Source organism: Ascaphus truei, chromosome 8 (assembly GCF_040206685.1).
Source record: "Ascaphus truei isolate aAscTru1 chromosome 8, aAscTru1.hap1, whole genome shotgun sequence".
NCBI lineage: Eukaryota > Metazoa > Chordata > Amphibia > Anura > Ascaphidae > Ascaphus > Ascaphus truei.
This window is the reverse complement of record NC_134490.1, coordinates 23,504,195-23,517,887: the sequence shown is the minus strand read 5'-3', so window position 1 is coordinate 23,517,887 and position 13,693 is coordinate 23,504,195. Positions and strand designations below refer to the sequence as shown.

The 13,693-nt window shown below is 40.4% G+C and overlaps 1 protein-coding gene across 1 annotated transcript; it reads left to right on the top strand.

Moving 5' to 3' along the window:
- The first annotated feature begins 561 nt into the window (after positions 1-561).
- Positions 562-12,971, top strand: LOC142500902 (beta-microseminoprotein-like). The gene is made up of 4 exons (XM_075610173.1): positions 562-584; positions 4,538-4,667; positions 8,282-8,381; positions 11,807-12,971. The coding sequence occupies exons 1-4, from the start codon at positions 582-584 to the stop codon at positions 11,928-11,930; spliced, it is 357 nt and encodes a 118-aa protein (XP_075466288.1). The 5' UTR covers positions 562-581; the 3' UTR covers positions 11,931-12,971.
- The last annotated feature ends 722 nt before the right edge of the window (positions 12,972-13,693 follow it).

Sequence of the window (13,693 nt, the reverse complement as noted above, 5' to 3'; positions counted from 1 at the left end):
CTCCACGATCACCTGCACTAATGTGCTGTATAGTGCAGGACACATCTGTGCTTATCTATAAGGATGTCCACCAGTGTTCACTGAGGCAGACGTATACACCTGAAACAGACCTGCATCTTTTATTTAATGTTTAACTGGTTTGAGAATAAATCATAACATTGCCATAACTAAAATCAGTTCTACAAACAAGCAACTATTTGTACTAAATACTAAGAGATAATTGATTTAAGGACATCAACGTTCAAACCGTGACAGGTCCAAGAATCTGCCTGGTGCCGTCCTACTTCGCAAACAACTTATACTTCAGTTTTGCAAATGACCCGACCTCAGTGCATGCCAGATGTCAATTATTGGAAAGGGACCATAATAATTTGTCATGCATTTTTAATACAATTCCTTAATGTTATTAATACAATTCCTTAGGTTAAATCTGTACAAACATATATATTGTGCAGTACTGGCAAGTGTATTTTAGATTCTATTTGCATAATATTGTTAAGCAGAATCCTTGTTTACACACAGTATATAAATGCCAGATCTCGTAAGATATTACAGTCATTGGTGCTTAGAGGGCAACAATTATGGTAAGTCACATTTAGTGTGTTCTTTTTAAAACCGCAACTTTAACAAAAAATTACTCCGGTAGTTTAATAAGAACAAAAAAAATAAACACTTCAATAATTGCGTTTTTACCATTCATTAGAAATGTATAGTAGTGAGCATAAGAACATCCATCATTTTAGTTTTTTGTTTTTTACTGTTTTTTTACTGCTTCCAGCTCACAGATTTGAACATTTATTCTTCAGTTTCTAAAACCTTAATTCGTATATTTATAGATATTCAAATAAAAATAGCTTAGATGGAAAAGATGGTCACAAGACATGATCTTAAACTGGCAACTGTTTACAAGTTATGTCAGAAAGATATATACATAGACAGCATACTATTACGGAGCAATGCAGAACACTAGATTTCCCCATATCTAGCCATCCATACTAATGTTTTCAATACTTTATTTATGTGATAAATGTCTCCAATGTGTGTGATTTTGCATTATTCAGAGTGCCTTTAAAAAGTATAGGTACTGTGTCTAAATTCAGCATTTGTTACTGTACATACGGATCAAGGCACTCTGAATCAGCCTAGTACCATCACGTTGCAGTGTCTATACATTTCTGTTCTTGTTTTTCTTTCTTTTTTTAATCTTACATCTGTTTTATTTTTTTCTTACTATTCCTCTATGACTAAAGGTGAGTAACATCTTTCTATTTAAAGTACTAAGACTCCAAAAAAAACTTTAAATATGCACAGACACAAGGAGCCAAAATCATACCTCCTTTGTTCCAAGTGTTTCCATATCAATCTTTAGTAGGGTTTTCGATTCACGTTTTACTGTCTGAACAAATCAATGTTTTAGTGGCTTCAGTTGCCTTCATCAGGACTTTAAATTAGTAAACTTTAAATAGCATTGCGGACTCCACTCTCATACAGTACTATAACATCAGAGTATTTTAATAAAACACTTCAGAGAAACTACAGACATTAAAATGAGTGTATATATATATATATATATATATATATATATATATATATATATATCTCAATGGCAGGTAACGTGGATCAGGCTCTGATACCCATTATCGGAGCTTTGTAAACCCCTGTACCCCCCAATTGTGTTAAAAAATGCATTTAGCCAAATTATAAATGCTCAAAGTTCATGTCCCACATATCAATCATTCTGTGTAAGAATGATAATGTCAGGAAAACACAGCATAAAGGTGATTGTATACACAGTACAAGTAATCATAGTATGGTAATCTATAGATTCACAATATCTCATGTTTATTGACAATAAATAAAGTATAAAAAATGCACAGATGCGCACCAGGGATTAATGAAAGGTAATTTATTAAAAATGTACACAAATACTGAGGGGATCCAACCCCACCTCAGAAGAAGGCTAAGCAGCTAAATAGCTCAGTAACACCAGAGAGAACCTCTAATTGTAACTAAACCCTAAGCTGCACAGCATACAGTTTACAATAAAAATGCATAAGAAATAAAACATGAAAAAAAACATGAAAACGTGGTGCGAAACGCGTAGAGGTCACGACAGGTCATCCTGCGCGTGTTTGCTGGCAAGCTGTGACGGAGCCTACAGGGGACAGCAGCTGTGTTTTCCATCTTCGCGGTGCCGAGATCCGGATCCTCTGCAGTCACCGCGACCCTGCTGCCTGTCTCAGTGTAAGTGTCCGTCTCTCCTTGCCAGTTGTTCTATCCTACGGCGGTTTCATTATAAATCGTTAGATAGGTTGTTTTCATGGTTTTTTTCATGTTTTATTTCTTATGCATTTTTATTGTAAACTGTATGCTGTGCAGCTTAGGGTTTAGTTACAATTAGAGGTTCTCTCTGGTGTTACTGAGCTATTTAGCTGCTTAGCCTTCTTCTGAGGTGGGGTTGGATCCCCTCAGTATTTGTGTACATTTTTAATAAATTACCTTTCATTAATCCCTGGTGCGCATCTGTGCATTTTTTATACTTTGTTTTTCAGGGTGCTCTCCCCCCTTTTCAGGGGGGTTCACCTTGAAGTAGGAGCCTCTGGGGAGACGCTCTATGTACATGCTGCAAAGGGACTATCCACATTTCTATACAGCATGAGCGCTGAATATCCTGCTTTTTCTACTGACAATAAATAAACTCAATAAAAATTTTACTTGATTACACAAAAATACTTACCTAATTTACAACAAAATAAAACCTATCCACAGGATTTTAAACACATTCTCCCCATTTGCTTATGAGAGACGTGAAACTTTGAAAGCTCTATAAATACTGTAACATATTTTCTCAACACCTACTCTCTCCTAACCCCTCTACAATCTGGCTTCCACACTGCTCACGCCACTGAAACAGCCCTCACTAAAATAACTAATGACATCCATGCTGCCAAAGACTGATGTCATTACACTCTGTTCATATTACTCAACCTCTCTGCAGTGTTTGATACTGTGGATCACCATCTTCTCCTCCACATTCTCCATACTCTTGGTATTCGTAACAAAGCTTTATCCTGGATCTCATCTTACCTCTCCCATCGTACTTTCAGTGTCTCTTTTTGCTAACACCTCCTCCTCCACTATCGATCTCTCTGTGGGGGTACCCCAGGGCTCTGTCCTGGGACCTCTGCTCTTTTCTCTTTACACTCTCTTTATGTGACCTAATCACATCTCTTGCGTTCAAATATCACCTCTATGCTGATGACACGCAAATTTACTTTTCAACCCCTGTACAGACTAAAGTTTCTGAATGTCTCTTTGCTATATCATCCTGGATGGCCCTCCGCCGACTTAAACTTACCATGGCAAAAACAGAGCTCCTCATAGTTCATCCCAAACCTGGCCCTACTACCTACTTCCACATTACTGTTGGAAGTACTATCATTCACCCAGTAGCCCAAGCACGCTGCCTAGGGGTCACATTTGACTCCTCTCTCATTCTCCTCTCACATTCAAAAGGTAGCTAAAACCTGTTGTTTTTTCCTCCGCAATATTACAAAGATACGCCCTTTCCTCTGTTGCTCGACTGCAAAAACTTTGACACAGAACCTAATTTTCTCCCGTCTCGACTACTGTAACATCCTGCTGTCCGGTCTTCCTGTCTCTCACCTGTCTCCCCTACAATCTATCCTAAATGCTGCTGCCAGAATCACTCTATTCTTTTCTAAATCTGTCTCGGCGTCCCACCTGCTGAAATCACTCTTCTGGTTTCCTATCAAATCCCGTATCATACACTCAATTCTCCTCCTCACTTTTAAAGTTTTACACTCTTCTGCTCCTCCATACATCTCAGCCCTAATTTCTCGCTATATACCATCCCGACTCTTGCGTTCTTCTCAAGGATGTCTTCTCGCTACCCCTTTTCTATCTAAAGCCCTCTCCCACCTTAAACCTTTCTCACTGACTGCCCCACACCTCTGGAATGTCATTCCTCTCAATATCCGACAAGCACCCTCTCTATCAACCTTTAAGACCCAACTCAAAACACACCTGCTTAAGGAAGCATATGAGTAGCTCTATGAGTGATAGTTTTACACCACATACATAAACCTTGGTCCCTTGCAGACGCACTTACCAGAATGCCCTCCAACTGTCTGTACGTCCTTCCTACAAACCAATTAGTTTGTAAGCTCTTCGGAGCAGGGACTCCTTTTCCAAAATGTTACTTTTATGTCGGAAGCACTTCTCCCCTTTATGTGTTATTTATATTATTTGCTATTTATATGTTTGTTACGTGTATTACTGCTCTGAAGCGCTATGCACATTAATGGCGGTATATAAATAACGACAGACATACATACATACTGTACATACTTACATTTGTAGAACTCTCTTGTTGATTCATTTAGGAAGTATTATCGACTGTGACAAACCTACACTTGTCCAGGTCAAATATCACTGCTAGAACTATGCTTTTACATTAAAGTCATCCGTGCATAAACCTCTGCCTGTATAATACCTGATTCTTATTTATTTACAGACGTATGGACTAGGCTGTGTTCTTGCATTGTGCATGATTACTTTGTGTAATACACAGTGTAATGTAGAGAACGTTCAGCATATTGGACATAATAGTCATAATCATAATCTATACCAGGAAGATATGAAAGGTAAGAACTATTATGTAACCACAATCAAGTCACATTGTTGATTTTTTTAAATATTTTTTTTATCTCCTTTTCATTTAACATTTAATATAAGGAAATATTATATGACAGAGTTGCAGATCCCTGTGAAGTCACTTGGGATTGTCGTCCAAAAATGGCCTGAGTGACCTCTTCGGACTATATATATATAGAACAGGTGTGGCCAACTCCGGTCTTCAGGGGCCACCAACAGGTCAGGTTTTCAGGATATCCCTGCTCCAGCACAAGTGGCTCAATCAGTGGCTCGGTCACTGAGCCACTGATTGAGCCACCTGTGCTGAAGCAGGGATATCCAGAAAACGTGACCTGTTGGTGGCCCTTAAGGATTGGAGTTGGCCACACCGGATATAGAATTACCACCCGAGTCAGCGAAACAATGTACAGGTTGGTTTAGATTTTTTCATGGGAATGGGCCATAGGATGTCTTCTGGCATCACTCAGTGAATATCGCCCCATATCTTTCAAAAGCCTTTGAAGAATACAATAAAATAGGGACAATTTAAATCACCATTGATGCGACTTCTTTGCATCTTTGGTGCAAAAATGAGTACCATTCACTTCTATTTTCATTTTCATTTTTTGCGTCAGTTCAATTCCTGCTTATGTTTATTCGTATGACTTATGCCACCATCATTATTACTTTACGAACAACACAACTGTAGGAGAAAAGAAAACTATTTACCTGTAGATCTGTATATTGGCAAATAGTCTTATTACCAATAAAAATAAAAGTTGTAAAAACCATCCAAAACATTTAGTTAACAAGGAAACATTAATATATATACAGACGAGACAACAAGTATTCTAAGGCTTGCCTTAAACTAGCCCGGTTACATGCTGGGTACATTCTGGGTGTAACCTGGCTAGTTTAAGGCAAGTTTAAGGCATTTGTGCATTGACTAATAACCCATCGGATTAACACAGCAGGGGTCCCTGGCAGTCCCATTCAGTTTGAATGGGACTGCCAGGGACCCCCGCTGTTAATCTGATGGGCCATTAGTCAGTGCAGAAATGCCTTAAACGTGCCTTAAACACGACCCAGCACGTACCTGGGTCTTTTTGGCGATTGCCACTGGTTTGTGTTAAAATAACCGTTGGCACTACAGTATTTATTTATTTTAAAAGGCATCAATAAATATATTTAGCTTTATGGAAAGCGATTTTTTTTTTACTACTCTAACCCAGCGTTTCAAAAATGGTGGGTCGCGACCCGGCACCGGGCCACGGCACCAAAATTGCCGGGTCGCAGCGAGGCCCGGTGTCTCCCCCCCCCCCCGGCGATTCCTCCCGCGCGCAAGCGCAGGGCCTGGTCCCTTCCTCCCCCCCCACTCCCAACGTGGGACGGAGAAGGAAGTACCAGCTCCTCTGCGGCCTGCACGTTACGTGGGATGGAGGGGGAAGTACAAGCTCCTACTGCGGCCCGCTTCCCCCCGCAGCCAGCTTCTCGAGCTCACCTCCCGTGGCATCCCCTCCCGAGCCCACCTCCCGTGCCCCCAAGCCCACCTCCTGTCCCGGGCTGCAGGGGATATCGGGGGCAGCAGGGGAAAGCGTCCGACGGCAAGGTAAGTCACCCCACCCAGTCACTGTCACCCACCCAGTCACTGTCACCCAGTGACTCTCTCCCACCCAGTCACTGTCACCCAGTCACTGTCTCCCACCCACCCAGTCACTGTCACCCACCCAGTCACTCACCCACCGTCTCCCACACACCCACCCAGTCACTGCCACCCAACCAAGTGTCCCAGTCCCAGTTCCCCCCCCTCCCACCCACCCAGTCCCAGTTCCCCCCTCCCTCCCACCCACCCAGTCCCAGTTCCCCCCTCCCTCCCACCCACCCAGTCCCAGTTCCCCCCTCCCTCCCACCGACCCAGTCCCAGTTCCCCCCCTCCCACCCACCCAGTCCCAGTTCCCCCCTCCCTCCCACCCACCCAGTCCCAGTTCCCCCCCTCCCACCCACCCAGTCCCAGTTCCCCCCTCCCTCCCACCCACCCCCAGTTCCCCCCTCCCTCCCACCCACCCAGTCCCAGTTCCCCCCTCCCTCCCACCGACCCAGTCCCAGTTCCCCCCCTCCCACCCACCCAGTCCCAGTTCTCCCCCTTCCACCCACCCAGTCCCAGTTCCCCCCCTTCCACCCACCCAGTCCCCGGCCCCCCCCCCTCCAGTCACTCACATCGGTCATTGCCTGAAATTCACTGTTTGTGTCTGTGTGCGTGTAGGGGAGAGCCAGTGTGTGTGTGTGTGTGTGTGTGTGTGTGTGTGTGTGTGTGTGTGTGTGTGTGTGTGTGTGTGTGTGTGTGTATCAGTGGCTGTGTGTGTGTATCTGTATCAGAATCTGTGTGTGTGTGTGTGTATCAGAGTGTGTGTGTATCAGTGGCTGTGTGTTTGTGTGTATCTGTATCAGTGTGTGTGTGTGTGTGTGTGTATCAGTGTGTGTGTGTGTGTGTGTATCAGTATCAGTGTGTGTGTATCAGTGTATCAGTGGCTGTGTGTGTGTGTGTATCTGTATCAGTGTCTGTGTGTGTGTGTATCAGAGTGTGTGTGTATCAGTGGCTGTGTGTTTGTGTGTATCTGTATCAGTGTGTGTGTGTGTATCAGTGTGTGTGTGTGTGTGTGTGTGTGTATCAGTGTGTGTGTGTGTGTGTGTGTGTATAGTGTATGTGTGTGTAGCAGTGTCTCTGTGTGTGTATCAGTGTGTGTGTGTAGCAGTGTCTCTATGTGGCTGCGTGTGTGTCAGTGGCTGCGTGTTTGTCAGTGGCTGTGTGTGTGTGTCAGTGGCTGCGTGTGTGTGTATCAGTTGCTGTGTGTGTGTATCAGTGTGTGTGTCAGTGGCTGCATGTCTGTCAGTGGATGTGTGTGTGTGTGTGTGTGTATCAGTGGCTGTGTGTGTGTGTGTATCAGTGGCTGTGTGTGTGTGTATCAGTGGCTGTGTGTGTCTGTGCAGGCCCTATAGGCCAGTATAGGTGATAAAATTTTTAGTGGGTCACGTAGAAGAAGTTCAAAAATAACCGGGTCACGGAAAAAAAAAGTTTGGGAAACCCTGCTCTAACCCATATCCCTACTCTCTTTCTGTGTATCATTAAATTACAATTTGTGAATATAATATTATGACCTAGTCTCAGGCCTTACATTTTGAAACACACAAATATTTTCAATTAGAGATTTCTAGAACAGTTTATAAATGCTTTTTATATCTATCAATATATCTATCTATCTATCTATATATATATATATCTATATATATATATATATCTATATATATATATATGTATAGATATAAAAAGCATTTCGTTAGCCACAGAACGGTATCGTCTATTCATTTTTTATTTTATATATGTGTGTGTGTGTATATAGATATTTATATATACATACGTGTGTGTTTTTATTTGGTTACACAGGTTAGCAGTTATAGTAGGATAAAGTGCCCTCAGCGAAAATATGGATACTTAGTTATATTACTTGTATCGTTTAACATTTTGGCACTTATTCTGTAACTGTTATTGAAGTCAATTGGGAATGTACTTTGATCTCAAATAAAATGCTTATCGGTATGATTAAAAGTGACAATCTTTTTATTCCAGGCTGTATGAAGAATGGAGTGATGCATGAAGTTGGAGCCAGTTGGAATGACAACTGTCTTAGGTGCACATGTCACGGAGATGTAATAGAATGCTGTGCCACGTAAGTTTTCTCTTTCGTTATCAACTTAATGCGCTACTTCCAATAAGTAAAATAAGTTTGTAGTTGGAACTCCAGCAAATAAAAATACCATTTGTGAGCACATTCACATGTCTCAGACAGGTCTGGAAATCTGCCTTGCCCCATTATCTCGTAGCATACAGTGCTTCCACTGCCGCTGGGGATTCTGGGTAATGACGTGCAAATGAGCACACAGTATCTGACTTTTTGCTTCAAATCCATTTTAACACGGCTGCCTAAAAGCGTATGCCTGCCGTATTACACAGCGTTTTCAGCCTAGCACATGTGCCCACCTGTCTCAGCTCAAAAGTGTCCGCAATTCTTTAAAAGAAATTAGTGCATTTGTGAATCGTTGGAACTAATGTTATTTGCCGATTTAGCAGATTTAAAAAATGAGTACAGTACTTTTTAATTTATTTACGGTCGTATTCACAAACTGACAACATTTGCCATCAGACGCGCCAACCGGTCTCATGCAATATCTCTGAAACTTGGTGTCCAAGGTGCTTTGTGAGTAAGTTCTTCAAACGTGGTGATTTCTGGTGAATTGATCTCTGGGATTTTGCTCCAGCCGCAAATGCCCCATCTCAAATTGTTACACTGCGAGATGTTTCCAATATCAGCACCAGCCCGGAGATATACGTTAACGTTTTCTTGGTACAAAAAGCGGCACCAGGTGTATTTAAATAATAATAAAAAAATAAAACAATATGATTTTTCCATTGATATATCTGGTGCAGTTTTATAACATAAAAACGTTGATACATTTCGCAAATCGTATATTCGTTTGATATTTTATTACATTTAAATGGTAATCCATTAACATACATCTAAAGGGAAAGTAAAAACGTCACGCACAGTACCTAATCCAGAATCATTTTGATCACATTTCAATTCGACAATTTTGTTTAAGGTCAATTACAAACATTTGTGAACATTGCAGATTTTTGTCTGCCCTCCTCTCTACCACAGCAAATCATTTCAATACATCATGATAGATTTTTTTAAAACTAGAAATAGAAATTTATGATAGAAAATGATGATGTGGCCACACCTCATATTCCCGCCTGTTATAAAGTTTCCATCAATATTTGTTTCCTAGATTATTATTTTCCAAGCAGGATTGAATCCCTTTACTGTATTCCCACATACGATTCTGATGGTTCTCTAACCTTTATTTGCAATATAATAAATGAAATAAGTAATTCTGCAGAGACAAAACCCAACAGCTCTCCACGTACAAGTTTAATGGCTTTATTTGATATTGTCCAAAGTGGAGGCGAGGGCCATTTTCGGAAAAAAATCCCCATTGTCACCTGAAAACAAGCAGAACGGCCGATTGGGACTGTATACAATTACCCCCTGAAGCATTGGTGGGCAATGAGGCCCATGAGGGTTTCACCTGCGGGCCCCAGCTGCTGCTTGCTCCAGCAGCTCCCACTCCCTACAGTGCAGGGACATTGTTTCTACAGATCTTCGCTACCCCCCTCTCCCTCAGCTGCTTGGTGACAGAGCTTAATATTGCCCTGCTCCGGTGCGATTTACTGGTTCCCAGTGTGAGAAGAGGCGTAGGACTAGAGTCATCAGCGCACCTGCATTAAGCCGCTGACTGGAGGGAGACGGAAAAAGCTCCTATCCGCGGCAGCAACGTCCCTTCTGCCTTTGCCTTTGGGAGAGGCAATGTGTGCTCCTTTGAGGGTCACTTGAGGCCCTTTAAGTATATCATGCTGCCCACATACTGCCCTAAGGCTTTAGTGAATTCTTAGAGCTACAAGAGCAACTAAAGCTCTATATATTGTTTAAATCAACAGTACATCTTAAAAAATATTTCCCTTCTAGGTGGAAAGCAGAGGGCCCCGGAGATGAACCACATTAATTTAAGCTCCGGGGCCTCCCTTGCTCTCCAAGATACTTACCTCTGAAAGTGCCCTAGTCTCTCCAGAAAGTTTAGAAGTCCCGCGGGCCAATAGAAAGCCACAAGGGATGATGTAATGGCTCCCTATTAGCCCCCGGAATACGTAATCTTTAAATCTACATATTGGGTGCATAGCCGGAGTATATTGGGAAAGAGCAGGCCCCCCCAGAGCAGAAATCAACGATGTTCCTCTCTGGAGACGCCTTGCTTCAAAGCAAGTATATAATGTCTTCAAGAATATTCCAGCATAGGCATATAAACTCTGCAGCTATCAGAACCTTCAGAAGCAGCAAACAAACCTCTAAAGTACACATACGTGATTGGTGAATGTGACATTTTCCTTTGCTTTAGGACTTGTAAGAAAAGGCTATCTATTTTTACAAATAAATGTGTTGAAACGCCTGTATCTGAATAGCAATGAAAACCATACAGGATTTTATATATATATAATTTATATATATATTCCTCACAAAGCCAGTCAGCACACAGGTGTAAATGCAAAGACAGATGCTCATCCCATAGGTATTCAATGGAACATATCTACCAGGCCAAAGTCCAGCAAAAAGAGACAGCACACTGTGTAGTGTAATCCAAACGTCTTGTATTAGAACAAAGAATACACCGTAGCCAACGTTTCGGTCCCACAGGAAGACCTTCCTCAGGGCGGTGCGAATATATATATTCCATTATACCAATGTTGTCATTAGCTTATTAGTGTTTGCTGATTACTTTACTTTTACCTCATTTTATAAAGTACCATAGTGTACATTCTGCATTATTGAAGAGTAAGCCCCATTGATCTCAGATTGTCACAATCACACTTTATAGAATAAGGGCCTCTGTAATTACTGTAAATCCATGCAATACATTACTCCCTATAATGAAAATACTAGCTACAGTACATTTTAAGATAGGTTGATTGGAGTGCTAGTCTTTAAGTTCTCAATTTTTACAGATGATAAAAAAATAATTGGTGAATGGATGCTACCAAAGCAGACAATGCAGCATATAATAAAACAGCATTTATGATTTTTAAGTATACAGAGATTAAAGTGGCTTAAAAAAAAAGTAGTGGTTCTCTGTCTGATTTGACAAGATGTACATTTGTAAAACATTAGGGTAATGCTTTCAGGATTGTGCGTCTTAAGCAATATGTATACTGTAAAAATAGGGATCAGAGAGGTCTGCTACAATAAACCACTTCTTAATAAAAAAACAACTCGGGTAGTACATTTGAAAATAAAGAAACAGCAAATAAAAAGATCACTTGTGAGCACATTCACATGTCTCAGACAGGTCTGCAACCCTGCCTTTCCCCATTATCTCTTAGCTTACAGTGCTTCCACTGCAGCCAGGGATTCTGGGAAATTACATGCAAATGAGCACACACAGAATAATAAAGACAGTAGTTCTGCTCTTCAGCCACTGGATGTTTTTTAAAATGACCTAATAAATGAACTGATTCATGTGTTTTTCTCTTTTCCAATTATAGAGATCTTATCCCAGTTAGTACCGATGCCCGTTGTGAGACTATTAGAGACGTCAACTGCAAAAACAGACTTGTGAGAAAAGATGATAATTCACAGTCCTGTGAAGCTGATAGTTGGATGGCTTAAAAAAAGCTCACCCTGCTTTGCCTCTTCTAATGGATGATTACCAATATATGGGGTTCAGGAATCGCCCCCATATAATGTGCTTAATGGTTCACTACTTATCCGAGTTATTTTCTGCAAAGCTTGCACTCTAGGAATGTAAAATATACCATTTACTTTTTATGTTAAATAACCATTAAACCCAGCTCAATAAAAATAAGTAAGTTCATTTAAAGGGGCAATCCCACGTAACAGGCAAAACAAAATAATTGTAATTGGCGTTCATAAAACGATTAAATCAACCTGAAAGTAAAAGTTTCACTCGTTTGCTTCCTGTGTAAACATTAATGTTTTTTGTTTTTGCTTTAGTTCCATATAATTCTAATTGAATCTGCTCATTGCTGTTCTTCCTCTTTATCTATATAGCCAATGATGGCAGCATAATTCAAATTAATCTCATTTAAACAGAAAAAAAATAGTAAAAGAGTTCAAATGTACCAATATATACAACAATTTACTAACTGTTTTTATCACAAAAGTTTAGATTAAAAGAATTTGGTTTCCGGGGGAATGTTAAAAGATTGAAGAAAACAACAAAAAGTTGTCGACATTTTTGTAAAATTTGTATTCATGGTATCAATCTCCTATGTTTAACCCATTATAAACGTCATTTGAATAAGTTAACATTGGGACTGTCCATTTACATTTCTAATGCAATATTCCGCTTTGTAATTATCTACATTACTTACATACAATACTGCAGCTAATGTATTCATTTGACAGAGCTAATTGGACAGCAAGCAGTCATAATGGAAATATCAGAGATTAAAAGATAATACTCTTTTTCCACTTCACTCTTCTTTTCCACAAATATGACAGAAAATGTTCTGCTTCTTTTGTTTAAAAAAGAAAAGATATTTCCCCAAAGTTCAAAGACAGCAACTCATAATTTGGTCTTACTTGCTCAATAAGGAATGCTACAGTATATAGAACTTGATTCTGTCATTATATGCAGCTAGTAACATCTTGCAGATATTTAAAAATAATATTTAATCAAAAAAGCTTCAGCACAATAAAGTTAAGCACAATTAACCTACAGTATCTCTGCTCTTTATTCCACCAAGTGAAGGTGATCAGATATAATCAAACTAATTACTGCAAGTAGCTTCGTTAGGCTATTTCACCTAATGTTAACATGAACTTAATGTTAGGTTATTCGTGATGCCTATCCACTAAAGAGAATAGTCCAACCCTAAAAAAGGGTTACTCTTTTTAGGTTATTGTCCCTAACAGTGCATATCCACTAAAGGTCATTCAGGCTAACAAGTGATTTAGTGTCAGGAGAAAAAGCCCTCTGAATGTACCCAGAGGGAGGAGGACAATACAATGATGATTGGTATGTGTAGAAAAATATTTAATTACATGGGGTGACCATGAAAGATTACACATGTAACACTGAATATCACTTAGTCCAATAAATGGTTAAAAGTGTAGGTATGAGCTTGAAGCACGTTGAGGGCCAATGATGTGCTGCTCCTCGTGTAAGTGTTCTTGTGGTCGCTCTGTAACATTGCCTAGTAGATAAGAGCGCTAAACTATGGTGCAATAAACAAGAATTATTCACATGCAATTAAAACGAGTAAAAAATTGCCAACTCACAATGTTCTTCATTATTAAGACGCCTGTAAAAGGAATAAAAGTCCATTCAACCTATTCCACAAGCGATCCGGATGTCAGAGGTTCAGTAACTCCTACCGCGCAAGGCAGCGTTTCAGCTCTCAGCGTCC

What these genes read in the sequence shown, in the direction of transcription:
- LOC142500902 (XM_075610173.1), top strand. An exon ending in ATACCAGGAAGATATGAAAG is followed by an intron (nt 4,668 to 8,281) that starts GTAAGAACTATT and finishes TTTTTATTCCAG; the next exon opens with GCTGTATGAAGAATGGAGTG. An exon ending in GTAATAGAATGCTGTGCCAC is followed by an intron (nt 8,382 to 11,806) that starts GTAAGTTTTCTC and finishes TTCCAATTATAG; the next exon opens with AGATCTTATCCCAGTTAGTA.